General features: G+C 41.1%; 1 protein-coding gene across 7 annotated transcripts in view; it reads right to left on the bottom strand.

The window, feature by feature from the left end:
• Positions 1–21,264, bottom strand: part of tcf7 (transcription factor 7) — a 70,149-nt gene extending 48,885 nt beyond the window's left edge. For 6 of the 7 annotated variants that reach the window (XM_070843494.1, XM_070843495.1, XM_070843497.1 and 3 more), the window contains exons 1-3: positions 20,814–21,264; positions 20,337–20,406; positions 18,677–18,774 (exon numbers count right to left, since the gene is read on the bottom strand). In XM_070843494.1, coding sequence (XP_070699595.1) covers positions 18,677–18,774; positions 20,337–20,406; positions 20,814–20,996 — 351 coding nt within the window. In that variant the 5' untranslated portion in view covers positions 20,997–21,264. Of the gene's footprint in view, positions 1–18,676; positions 18,775–19,047; positions 19,137–20,336; positions 20,407–20,813 lie in introns of those variants that run through there. The other variant, XM_070843500.1, reaches the window with a different exon arrangement.
• Between the last annotated feature and the right edge of the window lie 1,619 nt (positions 21,265–22,883).

The following is a 22,883-nucleotide window of genomic DNA, read 5'->3' as shown; positions in this document are numbered from 1 at the left end:
TGTGTGTGTTGTTCAGGTGACAATGAGAGAGGCCTTTATTTTCCATGGTAAACCACAACAGACTTAACCTTGCCTAACTGTACACAATAAACAGGCTTGCACGTACACCACACACACACACACACACAGAGGTAGAGAGAGAAAGAGAGAGAGAGAGAGAGAGAGAGAGAGTTCCAAATAACATGTAAATACACTTCTTAGCTCTACTCAAGCTGGCAATAATATTTCTCTTGCCATGAGCGAGTGATGATTGTAAAAGTATTTCATGTGTCTTCGCCACTGAAGAAATGTCCCATAAAGCTATAGATCACTCTGAGAAACAAGACAACCATCAATGCAGATTTGACAAAAAAAATAAATAAAATGGGAATATGACCTTTTACTGGTTCTTGAGTTTGAATTTTGAGCAACTCTTGAAACTCTGCGAGTAAAAGAACCTTTGTGAAAAAACTAATGACTATACAACTGTTTATAAGTAGCTAGTGTTTTGGGGGGGTGTTTTTTTTTACTATTATTAATGTTAATTAGCTTCATTTATTCATGTAAACTTCTCAAATTTTGTGTCCTTCCATCCCCTGACTTACAACCAAAAATGAAAAGCTCTGGAAATAATAAACCATCTGCCTTTTTAGTTTCAAAAGGGACACATCAGTTTTCATTTTATCATTGGTTGCAGATGAATCCATCCTCTTACACGTGCCACAATTTTGTCTGAACAACCTTGAAATTAATTGATATTTATTATTCATTACTTTATATGGTCTCTTATTTGCATGAGGACGTCTCATCTTGGAATCAGACTCTTAAATAAATACTCCTGAACAAAAAAGGAGGGGCAGCTGGGCTCCAGGGACATTTGGGGACTTTCTCTCCCTGCGGTGAAATTCACAAAAGAAAAAAAAAAGGAGGAGAAAAATAAACTCAACAGTCCTCGTCCTCGCTTCCTCTAATCAAAACAGCATACCACTGACTTAATGTTTAGCTAATGGATACTTAATTGAAACCAGTATTCTCTCAACTGGCCTGGGATTAATGTGACTCTGCGGGGGGATCAACTGGAGCCTGGATGGCACTCACACTGTGCTGCTTGTTTGTGACAGTGTCAGAGTTATGGCTGTCTTTAATTGGCAGCATTAAAACCCTGGGCGCATTTTAAAAGACAAACAGAAAAGAAATTAGAGCGGGAGATGAGGGGAAGAACGATTGCGAGACAGAAGAAGAGTCTAGGAGGAGTGGCGGTCGCCTCGCTCTGCGGCGCAGCGGGGGAGCGAATGATTCCTCTGGGGTCCTCACAATGGACCAACTGTGCCGGTGCCTGCTGTAAATCTGCTTCTGTCTGAGTGGGGATTCGGCATGGGGACCATAAAAACTTCATCGATGGAGTCTGTCTGACTGTCTGTCTGTCTGTCTGTCTCCCCTTCCCTCTGAATGAACGTGGAAAAAAGGCATAATCAATGGCGCCTATTCCTCGAGAAGTGCAGAGTCACATCTGCAGTTTGATGATGATGATGATGGATGCATAGTCTCATCAAAACAAAAACACATCATTGCAGCATGTTTAATGAGAAGAGTTACTGAAAGCTTATTTGGTGGCATTCATATTCCATCATACATGCTCCAGACAGAGGATCATTTTCCTTTGCAAAGTTTCACACCATTTTCTAGTTGACATGCTCCTTTTTTGATTAATTGATTTTTTTTAGGGTATTTCACATTGTGTTCAGCATGCAGATGGGTAATATGAGACTTTAATTCAACTGTTAAATTCCCCAACAAGCTGTTTTTCATATTGTACTTTCCCCAAATTTGTAAAAACCCTGAGGGACACATAAAAACTGTAAAAGATAACACAACCTCTACGCAGAAATGTAAAGGTTGCAACAGTGTTGCAAGTACCGGAGAGGCAAAAAAAAAAAATCCTAATTTTGGTTTCTGTACCAGGATATTTTACATATTACTGGCATTTTATCACCAGTAGTGGTGAAAGGTTGAGATGCAACACTGCAGTTTGCATGTGAAGAAAGAATCATGGAGAAAGATGATTGGAAACCATATCAATTCAAATGTGGAAGATGAAATGTCTTGGCTGATTCTCGTGCAGTACTGCTGAGGGGAAATTCCTCCTCATTGGTGGTTGATGCTATTTGCTATCAGAAATTAGATAAAAACAATAGAGGCTACAAAAGGGTGGCATCCTTTCACTTGGTGCAGGGTAGGGAAAAGAAAAAAACAAAACAAAGACAAACAGTGAAAATGATTCAGCATCAATCACTTTGGCTGTGGGAACTCTGCTGCCCACTTTGGTGTCTTCTAACAAATCCACTTCCTATTGTTGAAAGTAAAAAATGACTTTCAAGATTCAGATTTGCTCTGGATTTGTGCTCCTTTTCCTTGAGTGCAGTGGTGAAACAGTTAAAGGTGTTCTTAAGGTGTCACAGTCTGCTTCAACTGGGGCTGTGGTTTTGTTTTACCAGGTGCACAACGCGGCAACCGCTTCTCATTGTTTACTGCTAACTCCCTTCCGCTACTGCAGCTATCTCCTCTTGCTTCATTGTTCTCTCTCACTTTACCATTCTCTCTGCCTTTTTCAATCTCTCTCAGACTTGTGTGCGACCACTTTCTCCCTTTTCCTCCATCTTCTTCTTCTGCCATGCGATTAACTCAATATGTAACCGTCTGATAAATCAGATGAAGTGTTTCTTTTGTTCTTCACTTCCTGCCCACCCACCTCTTCCCTTTCATCTATCCTTGGTGTGCATACAGTATTTCCCACATACATGCCGTGTACCATGTGCAACACCTACACTGTCACGCACGCCCACACACAGTTACATACACACACACACCGACCACAGTGCAGTGCACATCACAGTTGCTCTAGTTTTTGTTTGGCCCTGAAAAATGCTCACACAATATCGTCTCACACACCTACACACACTCAAAACACCAATTAAAAATGCTTCATGAGCTCCATAACTTGCTGAAACTGAACATATTAAAGTTCTGGTTGTTAGCGAAGACTACTTTGTGATATTAAAGCGCCTTGTTTTTATTTTTCTGTCTTTTTTTGGCTCCTCCTTTCGCCTCACTTTCTTCTCCTCCTTTCCTCTTTCAAGACACCACCGCCCCTCCTCATTTCCTCAAGGCGACTTCTTCTTCCTCGCCCTGTTTCCATCAACTCTGAAAACATGACGCTATAATGGGATGCTCCATGTCTTTGTCTTGTCTCTCCATCCCAGAACAAATGCCGATAGGAAAAACACGTTCTCATCGCGTGTCCGTTTGTGTTCTCATGGTGGACCAACAGAAAAGGTTCCCATGACCACTAAATGTGGGGATGTGGGTGTCTTTCCCTACTATACAAAACAGGGCAAAACAAAGGTAGGAAATCAATTTGACGCATTGCTGAGCTCCTTTTGAGGAAACCTGTTGAAGAGGGAATTCCTCCCTCTCCGTTTTCTGGCTTAAAAATGACATTAACACATGGACGCATTGCCAAAACACATTACTCAGGCTGAAGAAACTAAGTGCACACACCTCTGGAAGTAAGCTGTGACACATTCACCTGGGACTCATTTCCCTCCGTCTGTGCTTCGTCCTTTGACGGCACAACATGGTCGTTTTAACATCACCAAGGTAACTACCTTAAACTAATAACAGTCACACGCTTGGCATGAACAAACCTGGTGGAAAATCTACTTTACAGAACAAAGCTGGAAGAGGGCGCTGGTCCCTGTGCAGTCACAGCTGCTACAGAGGAAAAAATCTGGGGGAGGGCACAACTGAAAACGGCAAAAGTAGTAGTTATCTATGATAAGATGTTGAGATTTTATGAGAAATTTACTGTTCTCAATTTCTCATTTTGGGGCAACAAGAGCTAACGTATACGACATCTGTTTTCCCAAATAATTTATCTGCATTCTGTTATCGGCAATTCGGCAGTTTTAGATTAACAGGATTCTTACACCAATGGGGTCACGTACCATACATTTTTCAGATATTTAAACCCTGGATTAGCCCATTAAAGGATTGCTTTATAACATCTTACAGTAAAGTGAGGTAATGAGTACGGCCATACCCAATAGCTTGAAGCTTTATTCATAACTTTGACATTTTCAAATCAACTTTCATTTTTTTCTTCCTTTTTTGTACGTCTATTCATACTGTTTAAACCAATGTGAATGATCCTCACACCTTCGATTAATGTGAAACCGGTCCAGGGCTCAGGACATGGCGCAGCGGGGCACGAGGCTCCTGTGCCTGCATGTTAGTAGATCACTGAGCCTGCGTTTTTTTGGGCTCTTCCACGCTCTACCTCCATCTGTGATGCTCTGAAAACAAATCTCCATTTAACCTCTAGATGTATACCGCATTTTCGCACAGTTAGAACTGAAGCAAAACGATAAAAAGAAGAATAAAACTTGATTTCTTCTCCCTGCTAGCATGTGCAGTGTGTGTTAAACTGTATGGTGTGCGTGTGTGTGTGTGTGTGTGTGTGTGTGTGTGTGTGTGTGAAGAGGAAGGAGGACGTGAGGATGTACAGTACAGCTTATACTACTATGAATGTCTGTTATTATGAATGTGGACTGGATAAGTATTGCAGATAACATTTCAGATATCCACGATATCATTTTTGATATTACACACACACACATACTATATATACACACATATATATATGGCATATATATGATGACAGAGGCTACTTCCTTCTCTCAGATGAGTATCATATGAGGGAGGATTAGACTTCTGCTCCTGTGTATGCATGTGTGTGCGCGTGTATGCGTGCGTGTGTGTGTGTGATCACAGCCATGTGTGCTGGGCTGGTTCATGCGGCTGTGGAGGCTCCAGCTGGTCTGGGCAGAGCCACGGGCACGGGTAGGAGAGGGTGGAGGAGGAGGACGGGGTTTGAGTTTCATTCAGTCGACTATTTTTATGAACACTATTTTAATAAAGTGCACATTAAAATGATGATAAAGGTCGGCTGCAGAGGCTGAGGTTTGGAGGGTGAAATGGGTGGTGGGGGAGGGGGAAGTCATCACAGGTCATTAACAATCAGTAACATCAACACAGCAGATATGGATGTTTACTCACAGGGAAAAGCACACGAGGATAAAATTACTACATTGACCAACTACATCTTGTTGGTTCTAGATTCAGGTAAACCACTTGGGCTTGTTAGTTATTGAGCTCAGTGAGATGGAAACAAACTGTTTATGTAGATAAAAGCAATGGTTGGGCCTTATTATTATTCTCTCAGGCAACGGGTTAGGTGAGAAGATTGATGCCACTCGACAGCTAGCCATGAAATAGTTCCACATGTAACCCCCACAAAACTGTGAATTCATGTTTTACACTTTGGCTTCTGTAAGGACTAAACAAAGGAAATGTAACTTACTTTGTGAGCTTTAAAGGGTGCTGTTGATTGGATTGTGTTATCTTTGGACTAAGCCAGGCTAATTGCTAACCGGCTACTGGCTGTAGCCTTATATTTAACAGACAGATACGAGAATGATATCGATCCTCTCATCAAACTGAAACCATTTCTCTGATTGCTGGAAGAATGACCTCTTCAAGAGTTTAGCCTTGTGGACTGGGTTGTTTTGTTAGTAGTTCATACAGCTATTCTGAGTTAAATTATATGGATTTCAAAACCTTTCCTTTTGGAAACCTGTGAGTAAATTTAGGTTGTCAGTGACATAACATTTAGCCCTTCTCTACAACAACATTACAATGTGGTTTTGGGTTCTTTAGTGCCCCACCTGCATATCAAGACATTAAGCTTGAGAAACTCTCCACTCTCCAGACAGTGGACCATAAAAGTGACATTTATTTCAGCTGATTTGAGGATTATTTGTGAAATTGTAGCAATCAGTAAATCCATTAGCCTATTGACTATAATTGTATTGCAATTATAATTTTTGCTGATTTAATATTTTGTCATTACTTAGGGTCTGGCCAGCTTCACTGGTTACAGATCCTCAGAATGTACTTACAGGTTTTTCTAATCATTACATTGAAAAAGCGTTTGGGTAATTTTGGTGGCCATTTTTAATATTATTTTATTTATTCATTCATTTATTTTTACAATCTTCTTACAGTTTTTGGAGCAAAAGTTACTGATTGATTGACATTTGTTCCATAAACAAAGCCCTCTCATGGCTGGTTCATAAAGATGGGTTCATTCGTAGAGATCACAGGCTTTTTCCTATCTTATATTGTTGTACTTAAAATACTTGCATTGAACGACTCACAATTCAAAACAACAGTGGAATATATTTTGCTTCCAAATGATCAAAAGCAGCACAGAGTGAGGAAGGCAACAGGATGCAAAGTCACACTGCCCTCTCAACCCTTCAAAAGAGAAGACTTTGGGACATTTAGAGTGAAGTCAGTAATTTCAAGCTTAGACATAATGATGCATTTCTAGTCTTTTACAATCGTTACAGGCGTAATCAAGAATCAAGAACAAGAGGTACCCAGTGACTGAACAGCACGCACATCCAAGAATCAAAGCAACGTGCTATGCCAGATCCACACACAAAATACACACACACACACCTTCATCTCTCAGTAGAGGAGTGTAAACAGGTTGTAAATTTCCTTACAAGAAGAAATGAAAGAGGCAGAGCACATGGCAAATTGTCATGTACGATCACATATGGTCGTCACACTGACGGTGTTTGCACACAGACAAACACAGCATGTGTGGCTGAGGCTGCAGGCTTAGAAAATGTTTAAGTCAACCAGAGTGGAGGTGACTGACAACACATTCCCATTATTAAACACATTATATGTCTGCTTTTGTCGTTTAACTATGATTAATATATCCAGTGCAGTTTGAAGTGTCATGGTGAAGTGAATGAGACAGACTGAGGTGCACGTTCGATGATCTGAAATGTTACCCTTAATTTAGTTAAATATATTTAGCTTCTCTGCTGTCTCAAAGTATTTACCTTGTCCTAACTTCCTCCTGTACAGCTTTGCATAATGCAAGTCATGCTTGTTTGCTGTATATACAAGCAGCGATATGGCCCCATGGCCAACGTACCATGCTCAACTTTTCACCTCATGTGAAGCAAAATCTGACCTTTGTCTCCATGCTGATCTGGACCACAGTCATTGGACTGGTCGTTTATTCTGAATATTTCTTACATTCTTATGAATCTGATTATCTGATGTTGGTGTAGATCTGTAGATTTCATACACTGCATATCTAAATTCCAACATGCTTCTTTAAGATAAATCAAGTTGAATGATGTGACACACAGCTCACGTTACATTAATGTACCTGAGATTTATTCTTGAAGTTCTCTTTGGTTTCTTTTATTGGAAAGTCCATGGTGATTATGTACATGTGTATGTTTGTGTGCGCCTGTTGAGTGTGAACCTCTACTAATATAGAGAGGTAGTGACTGCTTTGTGAAACTGTTCAACAGTCTGATTATTGACAGTAATGAAGAGGAAATGAAACAAGACTTTAATTCCCATAGGTCACGTGGCTTCTTTAGAGAAAAAAAAAACTCATCTCTTTTACTCTAACAGAAACTCACAGAGCATAATCACCACAATATCACTCTATTTCCCACAAAGACAACTTTAAACCTGTCGGGCATTGATTTACCATCGACATCAATGTTTCATAGGAGACAAAACGAGATGCTGAGGGTTCCTAATGACAGGAGTGCAGCTCTAGACTGGACTAAATACAAATAAGCTTTGTATTTTACATGATAAATAGATGTGCTGTGTGTGACTAGGAAAAAGTAAAGGAACAAATGCAGCATGGATTTAATCAAAGTGGATGTAGACTACTCCCTACATCAGTGACTAGTTTTGCTTTTTCTCCTTATTCTATATTAAAGTCAATACATCAACAGGCACACAAATAAAAAAAAAAGCCTTTATGTTTGTGCAAAAGACCAATGCATGTTAATAAGACACTGGAACTTTGCTTTTTGTGGATCAAAAGCCAGTATCTCCACCTCGAGTGCCATTTAACCTGCTCCATATGGGTAAAACCAGGCGGATAGTTGCAGCCGTTTATTCCACAGCTCGCTTTGAAACTCCTGACTGACCAGGGACACGAGAGGGAGGAGGGATTCAACGTGGTTCAACAGGTTGGGAGCGAGGCCCACTGACCTACAAACTTTGTGATGTGGGTCCGTGTTTGCATGAGTCTTAAAAAAAGAAAAATTAGGCACACGCAGGTTCTGGGCAGCCGCTGCACATCCAAAACATGAGATAAAAAAAAGTAACACAAAACAACTAGCAGGCTACAGCTCCTGTTAATTACTAACTGCGGCTGGCTAGGAGCGAATGTAGAATGAGAATAGAAACCCAAACGTGCTGAAAGCAAAAACAACCTTTTTAAAACAGATTTATGTCGTCCTGCTTGACACCTGACTGTGTTACTGACTTGTTTTAACTTGCTGGACACGTTAGCATTAGGTGATTGCAGGGCATTGTAACTGTGACTCAGGACATCAAAAATGTTGAGTTTCATTACCGTGCTGCAGGAAATGCTTTGTCGTGTTAGACAAACTTGTCTGTTTCAAGGCTTAACCGCATTTTTTGAGCCAGCTCCTAATGTCAACACGATTGAAAGACGTCCTTACCTGTTCCAACCCAGAACCTAAAGGTCTCAGAGTGATTTAATGGAGCAAGAAAATGTGCACACTTTGTAACGGTTTCCATATTTTTTTAAAAGATCCTGGTTTGCAGTATGAAGAGATATTTGTGGCTATTTTGATGATATCGACTGGCATGTGAGGGAGACAATGCTGTCACTGATTAACTACAAGCTGAGAACCCACATCTGGGAGGCCTGGACAGCTCACTCTGTAAACAACGACACAGGAGAAACTGCATGGTTTCACTCCACAGGCCATTGACTCACCTGGGTGCAAGATCACCCCCCCCCCCACACACACACACACACACACTCGTCATGAAGACCTCACAGACAAACACTGGAGCCTAAACAAAGAGTTGCTTCTTGAAGCTTGCCCCATGTCCTTCTCTGTCTCGGTTTCTGTCTCTGCCTTTTTCCTCTCATGAAAGTTTCAACAAACCACCATCTCCACCACCAGACAGTGGAAGATGTGTCTTTCCCTGTTATCTCCCGTTGTGCTGTAAAGTAGCTAATCCTCACATTTGAGGAAGTGCAACCAAAGAATGTGTGGCAATAATGTCTTAATTCATGTACTGGTTATCAAAACTCATAGTGTGAGTTTTGTCTGCACTGAATGATCCATAACACGGGGCTGGAGTTAGTCTGACGCGCTGCTTCACTGGGAGATTACTTTACATAATGAAAATAGAACATAGGCATTAAAAAGGAGCTCAAGCTCTCAAGAGTTAATTTCAATGGTTGACGGCAGCAAAAGTGAAAGGCAGATGGAAAAATGGTGTCTGACCTCTAGCAGTTTCTTGGTGACAGGATGTGTGGGAGGAATTATGGGAAATGTGGTCTTAATTTAGATAAACACTGGCACCAACAACACCGCATGACAACACCAATCGTCTCAACCTCCTCTCTCCCCCCCCATACTCACTGCAGCAATAACTCTCTGCATTACCGTTTCTGAATTCATTAAAGGAGTATATCAATATCAAACAAACCCATACTTCCTTCTCCAACACCTGTCTTTTACTACTCTACAGTTTCCCCTCGTCCCACCTCCCTTTTGCCGGAAAGAAATAAGTGGAAGAATAATTACAGGTATAAACACCTCGGGGCCATCTGAAGGGGTTTTTTCCCCCTTCTTCTGATATTCTTTTAAACATTTCCGCCACTTGAAATAGTCCTCTGAACAGTTTCTCTTTAGGTGCCTTCACAGCCCGCTACTTCAAAGCCGACAGGGCGATGAGGACGCTCTTATGGTCATTTGTATTTTAATCTTCCCCCTCCCTTTCCTCTCCCCCTATAATGCTCTCTTTACCTCTCTAACCCTCCCTCTTCAAAATCTCTCTTTACAGTCTATTTATCTGTCTTCATCCTTATCTGTTTTGATCTCTTGCTCATATTTCCGGTCTCTCTTCGAAGCAGCGGGGGCCTTGGTCTACCTGAGTGTATGTGGCAACCAAGTCTACACACACACACACACACACACACTGATATTTGAAGCAACTGAGTTTCTGTATTTCTGTGATGTTCCTCTCTGCAGGAGAAAGCCCTGATTTGGGATTCCTCTGCAACAGATAGAGTTCGACGCCTCATTGGCTTTTTCACTCCAAATTTGAAATGAAACAGTTTGTCCATTAATCAGTTAGCAGATCAACACAAAGTTTATGGGCTCAAATTCTAATATTGTCTTAATCATTTGTGCAGTTTTTCAAGCAAAAGTGACAAAACAAATAACTGCTTACAGCTTCTCAAATGTGAATAGTTGCAGGCTTTCACACTGAGAGTCTGGTAAATTGTAATGGGCATCTTACCGTCATTTTTTATTTTATAGACCAAATTAATTTTCAGTTAATCAAGAAAATCATTTACAAAATTGATAATGGAGACTATCCTTCAGTCACAGCTCTATTACTGATCTCACCAGGTGAAACCCCTGAACCTTCAATCCTTCAAAAGACAAATTAAAGTTATTTCTCTCAAATTAACTAGTACTGCTAAACAGGAGGGTTTTTTCTTACTTCATTTTCGAGGCTTAAAAAGCCTACTGAGGTCTAACACATTGCTATCAGCACAATAAATGTAAAAGAATGAGGTGACAATATACAACACTATATGTGATGTGAGCGAGGAAACTTCTCCGGCACTCTCATGATCCCAACTCAAAGAGAGGGGATTTCTGTGTGTTTGGCCGACACCAATAATGGAGATTTGCTGTCCCATCATCAACCTCACTTCACTCAGTAATCTTAGACTTTACACAGCCATAATCTTGCACTTACATACATCGCAACAATAGCAAGTTAAGACTCTGCCGGTCCCTCCGTCCCATGGCGCTCTTGCACACTGGAAGCTCCAACTTTATTAGTTATTAAAAAAAACATACTCAGGCTAAATGCATGGAAAGTAAGAGGGATGCTACTTCTGAAGTCTTGATACATATATTTTAAACAAACAGTCCGTAAAGGCATTTGGAGATGCAAGATTTCCACCCGATCCCAGCTTTTGCTTTTGCTGCCTTCTAGTGAAAGCTGCTTTTCTTTTAGGCCTCTTAAATCTGAGTGGCGGTCCTTATCGTAGCCAGTCAGAGGCAGGGAGGCCCCAGCGCCGCTCATCCCAGCCCCTGGGTCTGTATGAAGGGGGGATTAGGGAGGCCTCAGCCTGTGTTGCTGCCATTGTTTACCAAGCGACTAGGGGCTGGCTGAACAACCCCCCTGTCAACACCGCAATACAATGGGAAACAAGGAAGTGGCAAGATCTTAGAGACTCGCACACACACATGCCATTCCCTTGATCTTGGAGGATCGACTTCGTATTATTTGGGAGATACAAGGAAGAGGAAAAGGGGATGGGGAGGGGGAGGGGAGCTTGTTAGCAACAGCAGCTGATTTCTGAATGGATAAGAGGAAGAGGAGGAGGCATGTGAAGAAGTTCATGGGCTAAAGACATTTCCCCCAAATAACAAAGTCAGTTGAAGTGGTTAAATATAATCAAACTAATGTTTCCTTGCATGATTCGGAAACTCCGGTTTGGTTTAGAGAAAACAATGAAGGCAGATATATAGAAATTTCAAAACACGCTACAGCTGAGCCGTCAAAGTCTACGAAATGACAAAGTGCTACCCCTAACCTTCCCAAAAATGTAAACTTTCTCTTTCAGTCTTCCTGTCAATTTTCAATTTTACTCTGTGAAGTGAAATGTCAGATGAGCAGGAAATTCCCCTAAACGAGATGATGACATTGCACAGTGAGCTGTTAAGCACCGGCTTGTAATTTCCAGTGAAAAGTTTACATGCTGTCGAACAGCATTTAAAACAAACATCTGGCTGCTTTCCCAAATTGACTGGTTGATATACAGAAAGCCATTGACAGTCAGTGTCCTGGTACAGCAAGCGGGGATGTGTTTCATGGTGGCGTGTTGTCTTCGAAGCTTGTTGACGTCTTTGTGTGACCACAGCTTCCACATCAGAGGAGGTTTCACAGCCTCCCTGATAGTGAATAAAACTGCACACCGCCGAATATCAGACGAAAGGTTTATTTGCTTTTCACCATTTAGACAATGAAATGCACACAGGACAGCCCAGCCATCTGTAAGTCCGGCGAGAAAGCATCTTTACAATCAACTCCTCGGTTACCCCACTGAGAGCTTCATCACAATAAAATGTTTCAAATCAAAATCTTTGGTTTTGATTGAGATATGTTTAAGCTCTTTTAAGGGCAAATCTTTAGTACAAAAAGCTTCTTTTCTTCTTCTGTTAGACTAAACAATACATGTGCTGAACTCATGAATAGATGGTCGTGAAAGCTGATTAAAATCTAGTCTAAATGCGTCTCAAAATCCGCCAAACAAATCACTCGTCGTCATGCGTCATTGGCCACCTCAGAAAGATGAACCTGCCCCCGTTCTTGTTTTGCCCACTAATTTCACACAAACAGCCACCTATCTCCATCAAAACTCAGGAAATGTGACTTCTTCTACTACTTTATCTATGCTCTTACTTTTATCTAACACATGGCAGCCTTGCTGTTTTCTAATCTGCTGCTAATTTCTTGTCCTATCACGACTGAAGCCCACTGCAGCAAGGGTGATAGCAATGTTCTTCTTCACATTAAAAGCCTTCCACCAGCATTGACTTCATAGGCTTTTATTGTGAAGCAGCTGCAGGAAGTGCAGCTTGAGTTATGGCAGCCAAATGACAACCGTTAACTTGTCTATGGATCAATAGCAGCTTCCACCAATATATGGACATTTTTCTGCACTTTTCTGTTGACCAATCATCTTCAAATACAGCAAGGGAGGAACGGTAGAAGTAACCAATTAGATAATGAAACGGAGGAGAGAAGAACACTAATAATGTGCCACGTTATGAGATTCAGCTTATGACAAATAAACACATCTGTGCCCCCTTAATAACCAATACTGCCCACTAATATCTGACATTTTAGGGGAAACACTGCTCTTAGTCATCTGTGTACATGTACACATCTTTATTTAAAGTTATGATCATAAGATTATGGTAAGCTGATATTAATCCAAATAGACCATAACACATCAACACCACTTGAGAACCAAAATCGTGTGTCATGCAGAGTTATTAGACTGTGTTCCTCTTGCCTTTCCCAGCCCCTCTCTGCTTTCCTCCATTCTGTCTTCAATTTACTCACTCTGTCCAAAATGAAAACGCTGCGATAATATGGATCAACATAGCGAAATGTATATTTGCTCAGCCGCACAGCAGCACTCCCTGAGTCAGCACAGACTCAGAAAGTTGCTCAAACACACTTCATCAGGCTGGATTCCTCCCAAGAACCAGGTCCTCCAGGTTAAATCTGACCTGCCAGCTTACAACTTATCACGCCACCTTATATCTCAAAGTTAACAGGGACTCTTGAGCTTTGTCGCTTCTCCATCATCTGCCTCTGCCTGGTTCACGAGTACCATGAAGTTATAAGTTCTCATGAGCAAGACAACGAAGAAAGAACGTTGACTTGGAGCAAACAGATGCTCCGAAGCAGCTGAAATGATGGAGGCAGCACAGAGAGGAGAAAAGATGGATAGGTGGAAAAGACAAATCTCAAAAGGCAGTTAGGAGAAAGATGGGTGGATGCTGAGGAGAGGAAAATACTCAATCTCCCCTCTGCTGGGATTTGACTCCTCGAAACGACAAAGACTCATGATCCGTTCAAAAACACTGTCTGCTGGTAATCCACAGCATTATACACACAGCCGGAGAAGGTCTAACACACACACACACACACACACACACACAAATACCATACAGCAAACATTAGCACATAAAACACACCATGAACCCTGGATACAAACACAAGCCCACGGCAACAAACTTGAGGAGAAAACATGCAGATGAAGACAGACACATACACAGAAAAAATGCGAGAAACTTAGATACATACAAATTGCTTTTTTTAAACTGTAATGAACTTAAACAGCAAACACACACAAACACACACAAACACACACACACAAACACACCACTATCCAGATAAAGCTTTATCCAAAGACAACAAGCTGAGGGAGTTTAGTCATATCTCTGAATCCCACAAATCTCCTTCTTTGGCCACTTCCTCTGGAAGGACAGCTGATATCTACATTAATGTAACAACAGTGAAATGTCCCATGAAATGCTGCAGTATTATCGCTGAATGGGATAAGGAGGGAATACACTTTGCAGCAGCCCCTCCAGTGCACAGGCTTCACTTCTCAACAGAGATTAGAAGCTGTTTTACATGAGATGTTAGCAATAATACCAGAATAACAAGGGGTGTGATTTATCCATGTTTTTTGTCTATTTCAGACAATCTGGTTCGGGTGAACAAGGAAAATAATATGTTAATCTTTTCAGAACAACAACCGCTCTGGGATTATTTTTGCTCCTGTTCTGTGAAATGCAATGTGACCCCCGAAGGTCGTGATCAGTCTAAGAGAAATGTTTGACGTCCTTGGACAGATTCTCATTCAAACCTTAATTCTGGGAAAAAGGCGTGAATAACCAAACATAAAAATATCTGAGAAGAAACATGGAATTATTAGATTAGTCATGTACAACGAGAGATAAACCCACACAGCGTACTCAGGGGAGGGGAGGGAAAGATACAGGCAGACAAATATTACAATTAATATACTGTAAGACTTCCAGTCATTCAGCTGATGCTCTCACAATGAGTTCAACAGTTTACAGAAACACACAAAGGTTTTGAGAAATTACCCTTGTTGTTGTTTAGCTGCTAAATGCTGGCAACATTCAGGCTCCTACTGATTTATAGAACAAACTGAAATAACTCTGGAAGTGACAGTAACAGAATCTGGGCTGCGACTGACTCTAATTTTGTGTATTGATTCATCTGTAGATCATTTTGGCTATAAAATCCATGAGAAAAGCACCAGTCGGTTTCTCAGAATCCAAGGCTGCATCTTCAAATGTCCTGTTTCGTTAAACATAAGTCCAAAATCCAAAGATATTCAACTCATAATGATATAAAAGTAATGAAAAACAGAGAATCCTCACATTTAAGAATGTGAAACTAGAGAGTGTTTTTGCTTTAAAATTACAATGATAACTCAGTTATCTAAGCAGTTATCAACTGAGTTTTTGTCGATGAATTAATTGATTCGCAGGCTAATTATTTCAGCTCTAAACAGAATAAAAAAATCTCTCTGCGGTGGGTGAATATGTGATTGCTCAGCTGAAATAACACCAAAGATCCGGACAAGACTGGCAAGATTTAACCTGTATTATTACACTTTTTAAATTCATGAACCTTCAGGACATATAATAAAACACAGGACTTTTTATTCATAAAATATCAGCATGAAATCAGATTAGATCAGCTGACCAAAGAATTAATAGTGTTGAAACAGTTTGTTGATTAATGGATTGACAATTCTGATAAATCTGCTTCCGTCTCTTTGAATGCGTATTTGACACTTTTTACACCATTTAACACTGAATATTTGTGGTTTGGAGGTGCTTGTCAGATTGGAAAAGAAAAAAAAAAAAAACTACATGAAGGCATCATTTTGGGAACTATTATCTGACATTTTACAAACCAAATGATTACTCAAAAATACACATCAAAACTCTCCTGGAATCATAAGAAACTAACAGCAAAGGGTGAAACACCCAAAGTTACGATGCCAGGACAGGAGAGCAGCAGTCAGACATGGACGCACACGGCCAGAGACGCAACACGTGCCGCCTTATCCCACGTTAAACAGCACAACACGAGGAAAACACCAAACACAAGCCATTTTTCCTGCCAGTGTCCACGACCTATAGTTTCCGATCCATCCATAATCACCAGCCCTGACCCCCTCTCCCAACCCAACCACCCCCCAACCCAACCCCAAACCCTCTAAACCACTATTCTCAGCCCTTTCAAGTGGCAGGTAGATGGGGCCTTATACCGCGCTACCGCCTCACAACCAGCGGGCTAATTACAAGGGAAGCAGCAACAAGTGAGCATTGTGTGGAGTCTCGAGGACACACTAGGAAAGAAAGTGCTCTTTATCTTTACCCCCCTCCCTCCTCCCTCATCCCACCCTCAACAAAAACAATCTCTGAGAGGCTCTGCGGTTGGCACTCCTGGGCTGGAGAAGAAGAACTTTTGAGAGGAAGGTGAAAGAAGTGGAGACACGCTGATGAGCCACACATACCATCACACTTGCTCACCGTGTTTGTATAACGCGATGCCGGATGTGCCGTGTTATGCAACGATGAGTATAAAGATGGTAAAGGAAATAGGAGTACGCTCTCTCGTACTAGTAGCTCATTCAATTACATTGTCAATCACAGTGAAGGGCTTTGAATAACAGACCTATGGAGAATGTGATTTCCTGGAAGACTGCTGTAGTTTGTACATGTGAATCTCTGACAAACAAAAGCGCCTTTACGCGTCAAACCGAGACCCACCGAAGTAGAGCTACGGTTGTCTTGGATTTTAAATACTAAAACACTGTAAAACAGTGGCTACTGAATCATTTTTCCAGGCGACTGGTTAGTTCTAAGAAGTGCAAATCTGGTGGCTTACACTCAAACTACAGGGAGAACAAAGATATTAGTCAAGTACAAAAGGAATTTATGAGGGCACAAACAGGGCAGCTTGTTTTTATATTTGATTATTTATTATTTTATTAACTTCTATACTACGCAACTGTGGTGCAGTAAATAAGCACCTTTCCCAGATGTCGTGACATTAAACTGAAAGTTTATTTTCCCCATTGACTAGAGGTTGAAAAATTAATTTAAAAAAATAATATGAAGTTTATTAAGAGGAATTATCTACTATCTTTTTTCTGGCCCCTCAACATGCCACTTAAAATCTCCCATAACCACCTGCTGGGTCTTGACCCGGACTTTGATGAAGACGACGGTGGGTAAAACACTCTTCAAGGTGTCATTAGCAAATCACATTTTCTGGGCATAAAATAGATTCTGTAGTACAGCACAAGCCTAATTCAGTGTGCCTCACATTAGATCAGCCTACAGTACATGTGATACACAAATAGGCATCTCTGCTGTTTAGCAACGTCTTGTCTACACACGCAGGGGGTTAATTCAGGCAACAGGATTACACAGCACGTGAAAAATGAATTTGACACAACTGCTCCTGTTTGGTGCAATTAGTCAGCCTATCCATGGATATTGGTGCTTATGGGTGACTTGAAGGGATTTTATGATTATTTTTTTAGGGCTGTCAGGCTGGATGAGTGATACTGCATACTTAACATCCTTCCGCGAGTCTTTCTGGTGTTTGTTTTAGCAGTTTAACACTCAGAACAGCTATTAATGCAGCAACAAACCTCTTGTCATTCATCCACGGTACAAACAGATGGAAAACGTCATGCGAGACGGTTCCCGATGACGACATCAATCATATTCCAACTTCAGCAAAGGCGTAAACAACAACAAGCTCTTTTTCTGCTTTCCCTCACGAGGCTGCGGTGTTCATGAGGGAGAGCATGTTTTAAATACCGCTTTATTTCATAAGGCAGTTAGAGGGGGGGGGACAACACAGTTCAAAGCCAAATCAGAACTCATGTAAAGTTTGGGACTGGTTTGCAGCGCTGCGACTGTGATCATTGGAGACGCTGCCTCATTTTGCCTCTTTTGAACATGAATTGACTGTCGATGTGTTTAACTGCAGGACTGCACTAAAATAAATGGACTGTTTCTGATGTGAAAGGCTGAGGGAAGTGTCTCTTGTCAGTCATTATAGATCTCAATCACATATAACTAAATCTGGAGAAGCATAACTAATAATTTAAAGCATAACTAAAGATTCTAAAAATGTGGGAAAAATATATACAGTACCTGTTAACAGGTACTGTATATATTATAAAATCTCAGAAAATTTGATTTATTGACGAACAAGCCATTAAAAAACTATAAAAAAACTGGATAAAATGCTATTTTTATTAGATGTAAAATGCCTTAGATATTACAGCTGAGACCATAGTGTGCTGATCGCATTTAACAGGGAAAGACACCACTGATTCTTAGGCTGATGTGAGTGGAAGTTTACTAATGTGCAAGGTCAGATGTCCAACAAATTATGAAGAAAAAGCAGAGACACCTACAAAAAAATGTTTTTATGCCTTTACCCATAAAGACCAGAAGAATCACAACCACTTTACTGTCTGTTTGCTGCTATTAAATTCTGAGGAGGTCCTTTGCTTGAGCCACAAATGAAAAATACAAGCCAGCGGCCATCAACCTCGAAGCATTTCCATCCCTGAGTACAAGTTTCAGTCCCTTTTATTTCTTCTGCAGTGGTGAGCTAATACAGAAAGAGCAGCACCACCAACAGTGTATATTATTAAAAACTTAGTCAAATTAAACTCTTTCTGAAGCACAAACCCATGTGTCCAGTGTTTCAAAGTGCAGCTGAAGAGCAGTGCCAAGTGGGATGTGAACAGGGGCAGATGAGGACCTCAGACTGCCCCTCAGACACACACACAAGACACGATTAAGACGTAAACAGCGACCAGTGTGCCGTAGCCAGCAGGAGAATTAAAAACCAGAGGACTCACAGATGGAGAAACCGAGCTGTTGGGGAGGTAGGGGTCAGGCAGCATCAGGAACGGATACCCCGGATACTTGTACATGCCTCCATCTTGGTGCTTCGACACTGAGATCGGACATGGAAAAAAAAAAACAAATATGAGTTAGAAACTTGAAAAATGTTTTAATGGGATAATTTTTAATGCTAGTTTGTAGAAACTGTCACAACTCTTTTGCTTTGGTCTCGGAGAGGACGGGTGTCAGCGAGGTATGATTTTTAAATGTGATTTAAATTGATATAGATATAGATAAAAGATTCTTATGGAATAACAGAAGCCATAGATAAAAACATTGTGAGGATTTAAAAAAAAAAAAAAAAAACAACAAATCTAATACTTACTCCCGAAACGCTGCTATAAGAACAAAAAGAGAAGCCTGACATCCAAAATAAACCTGCATACAAAAGTAGGTCAAACATTTACAAGTGTTCTAGTTACTACATGTTATATCCTTGTATGAGCGCAGACTACAATACTTGAGACAAAAGCGTTACAGCCATCACCTAGCCCAAGAGGCGTGAACTCCTGTAGCCTATGTGCTAATTTATCTCTCACCACCGCCCATTACAAGCGTCAGAGGCCTCTGTGCGGGGTCAGCTGTAACTAGGTTATACCTGGTCTGTATGAAGCACACAGACATACACTAAACTTTTTTTAACTCTTCCAGGGTCGGGCCTTGTCATTGCTGGGCTTCGCCGGCGGTGCCAAAACTTTTAACATGGCGGGAACCAGGGTGACAGATCTCGAAACAATCCAATCAGCATCATTCAGAGTCATAAGATTGTCTTTCTGAGGGTTTCACTTTTTCAAAATTTAAACCGCAAAAATCTGCATTTGATGAAGAGTTGGCACTAAGGAACACGATGTGAGAACTTTTAGAAGTGATTAAAATGTGCTACAAAAACTGAGAACAGCCTATGATTAAAACGGCCATGTGTACTTTCTCTGAATGTGCCTTCTTCTACTGGGAGGGAAGGCATAATTGCACTCTTCTTTTGGGTGGCAACCTTTTAAAAAAAAAAAAATTGTTAAAATAAACCTCTTAAACTCCATGGTTGACCCCACTTTTGGCAAAGTCTGGCAAAAGCTCCACTGCAAAAAATGTCAAGGGTTAACCCTAAAAAGCCTCTAGCAAGCCTCTAGATACACGAGCACCGGGCAGATCACACTGGGATCGAGACAATATCAGGAAATTGTTTGATACAAGCTGATTTGCACTGCATAAAAGTGGAACCATCCCATCCTAATGGCTGGATTTAGGGCCAACACACTTCCAGAGTCCATGTTTCGCCGCATAACTTGTTTGGGTTGGACATTTAAAGCACGTAATCTCCACTAAATGGTGCTAATTTGAAGCAGGAACAGAGGAAACCTCCCTCTGAGTGATGGATCTGAGAGATAAACTAGACAATCGCAGTCCTGACGGACATCTTTTGCAGCGTGCACCTGGAAACAACTCTTTGAAGTCGCTTTTAACGCAACATGTGTCCCATGTGACCAAAATAGGGCTAACTTTGACACAGTATGGCGGCGGGGGGCGGAGGGGGTTTATCGCTTCTCAGCTGTTTTCTGAAGATAGAAGTGGCCACTGAAACCGGACGAGAGCCAGTGTGGAAATGTTTCTTCTTACCACCGTCGAGATGCTCCCGGTGTTTCTCTGGGAAGCCCCTCTGCTCGCCGTGATGCGTCCGTCTGACCGCCTGCAAGGGACCGACAACAAACAAGGAGGGTCACAAACTCCCCTCCATAAGAAAAAAAAAAAAACAGAGAGAAAGACGATGCACCTCAGAGAAAAGCAACCACACATGTACGTGTTGAAGAGAGCCAAAGAGAGGGAGTGAGTTTAAAGCAGCCTTATCACACTTCCCGGTGTGTTTTTGCTCTACAATGACATGGCATCCCTGAGCTGGAGAACCCTGGGAATTGTTTTTTTTTTTTTTACTACTGTAACCCTGAAGGCAACTCACTGCGCTTTTCGGGCTCATTCAACGCTTGTCAGCAGCGTGTAAAATAAAACAAGCTTACACACACTCACACACACACACACACACTCGTGTTATAGCCTCTACACACACACACACACACACACACACACCGTGCCACCTACCGCTGCGCTCGGACTTTGATTTATTTCCGACTCGTTCACCAGAGAGGACTTGAGGTCGGCCAGGTCTCTCTCCGTGAACGCGTTTTCTGGGATTTTCTCCTCTTGCTCCCCTTCGTCTTTGAACGCTATCATCTCATCATTCGCTCCCAGGTCGTCCCCGCCGCCGCTGCTGAGCTGAGGCATGTCTACTTCCACCCCCTGCGATATTATACACTTTTTTTTTTGAAAAGAAATAATAATAATAACACAAACAAAAAAAAAAAGTATAAATAAAGAAGAGAATCGAGCGAGTTTTCTGTTAAATCTCCTCAGTCTGGGGCGCCTCCAAAGTGCAGAAACCCCCACCACATACAGAAAAAAGTTGAGATGTGGCGTCCCCCGGCTGGCTGGTTGGTAGAGGACTAATGTTTCCCTTCAACAGCAAACAGCTCATTTGAGCCCAAGACAAGGCGAGGAGTCCCGACATCAAAGGACGCCGACCGGATGATTGACAGCTTGGATGACTTGTTGGGGGGTTGTACGATTGTTTCGGCAGAGGGCTGAGCCTCTTAAAGAGACAGGCATTATTCATGACTTCAGGGGCGTGCTCACACCATCTACGGCCCCCTGGCTGCAGGCTGCTCCTGACACCAGAAACTTTGCTAAAGTCCAAGAAATATTATCTGGGGGCAGCAGTGCAGATGTGTAAAAAAAAGAGCACCTGCAGGCAAAAATGTTAATCTTCATGGTTTCGTTTCTGTGTCGTGGTCAGGACGGCTGATTACACTTAATGCGTTCTGGTTTCAGGAAACAGAATTATTTTCTATTGTGCATCTGCACCATTTTCTTCCTTATTTCCCCTGGTGGAAGTACATTTACTGCAGTATCTTACTTAAGTACACATTTGACTTGAGTATTTCCATTTTATGCCACTTTATGATACCACTCCACTACATTTATCTTAACTCTTATATCAACAGCTATAGTTACTTTTCATTATAATGAAATTACTTATTATTCTTATTATTGCAATTATGAATAATATAATAGTATATCACATTTAATTACGTTGTGCTAATGATACTAAAATACTTTTCTTAAATTTTGAATGACGGACTTTTAAATTTAGTATTTTTTACAATGTGACACTACTTTTATTATAGTAAAGGAACTCAGGACTTCCTCCACCACTGATTATTTCTCAACGTAGCTGCTGCTAAAGTTATTTTTCTTTTTCGTTGTACTCTGATTTTATTTCTTATTTACAGTATTGAAATAATAATCACAGCCTCGTTACTTTGGAGTTTGGCCATAGTCTTAAAGCAAAGTGTGCACAGAATCTGTACTTTTGTCACCAACTGGTGACAATGATCCACTTTGTGGAGCTAAAACTAATGTCACATGCGGGGAAGATTATTTTTTTCTCTAATGCGGAGCCAGTTCACGATTTTACGTTTTGGGCTTTTTAAAAGGTGGTCTTCATCAGGTTTCACTGGATCTCTATTTGAACTTTAGCTTTAGTCTCAAATTAAACCTGCAGTATCACTTAAAGATGCATAATTATTGAAACGCACCAATAAGTGATTCCTTTTCATCAGCCATACTCCAATCAAATGCATTCTCAGTTTGCAACGTTCATTACAGGACTGGCATTGCAAACTCAACACAGACGTCCATTCTAGGTACTTATTACAATAAATTGAATTAAACTTATACCTTTACATCCTGCATTTGAGTTCTTTTGATTTTATTTTTGCTTTTGATTAGATTCTTTTGCAGTCATACCTATATGATTGACAACATGCAAGATGGTGACCTCTGTCCTGTAATTAAACATGTGGGATGATAAACCGCAAATGAGAAGATTTGCTTCTTACTTACACTACTCACAAAAAGTTAGGGATATTCGGCTTTCAGGTGAAATTTCAGGATGAACCTAAAATGCATTGTAACCTTTCCAGGTGAACTTAATGTGACCTTCTCTAAACCTTTGAATGCACATGTCCAACTGTTCAGTGTTTCAGTACTTTTTGCACAAGTTGCTGTTCTCTAACAAGAAGCTTAACAGCAATATTCACAACAGGTTTGATC

The sequence above is a fragment of the Pempheris klunzingeri genome, chromosome 14 (genome assembly GCF_042242105.1).
Source record: "Pempheris klunzingeri isolate RE-2024b chromosome 14, fPemKlu1.hap1, whole genome shotgun sequence".
Taxonomy (NCBI): Eukaryota; Metazoa; Chordata; class Actinopteri; order Acropomatiformes; family Pempheridae; genus Pempheris; species Pempheris klunzingeri.
The sequence above is the reverse complement of the archived record's forward strand: the minus strand, read 5'-3'. Positions and strand labels throughout refer to the sequence as shown.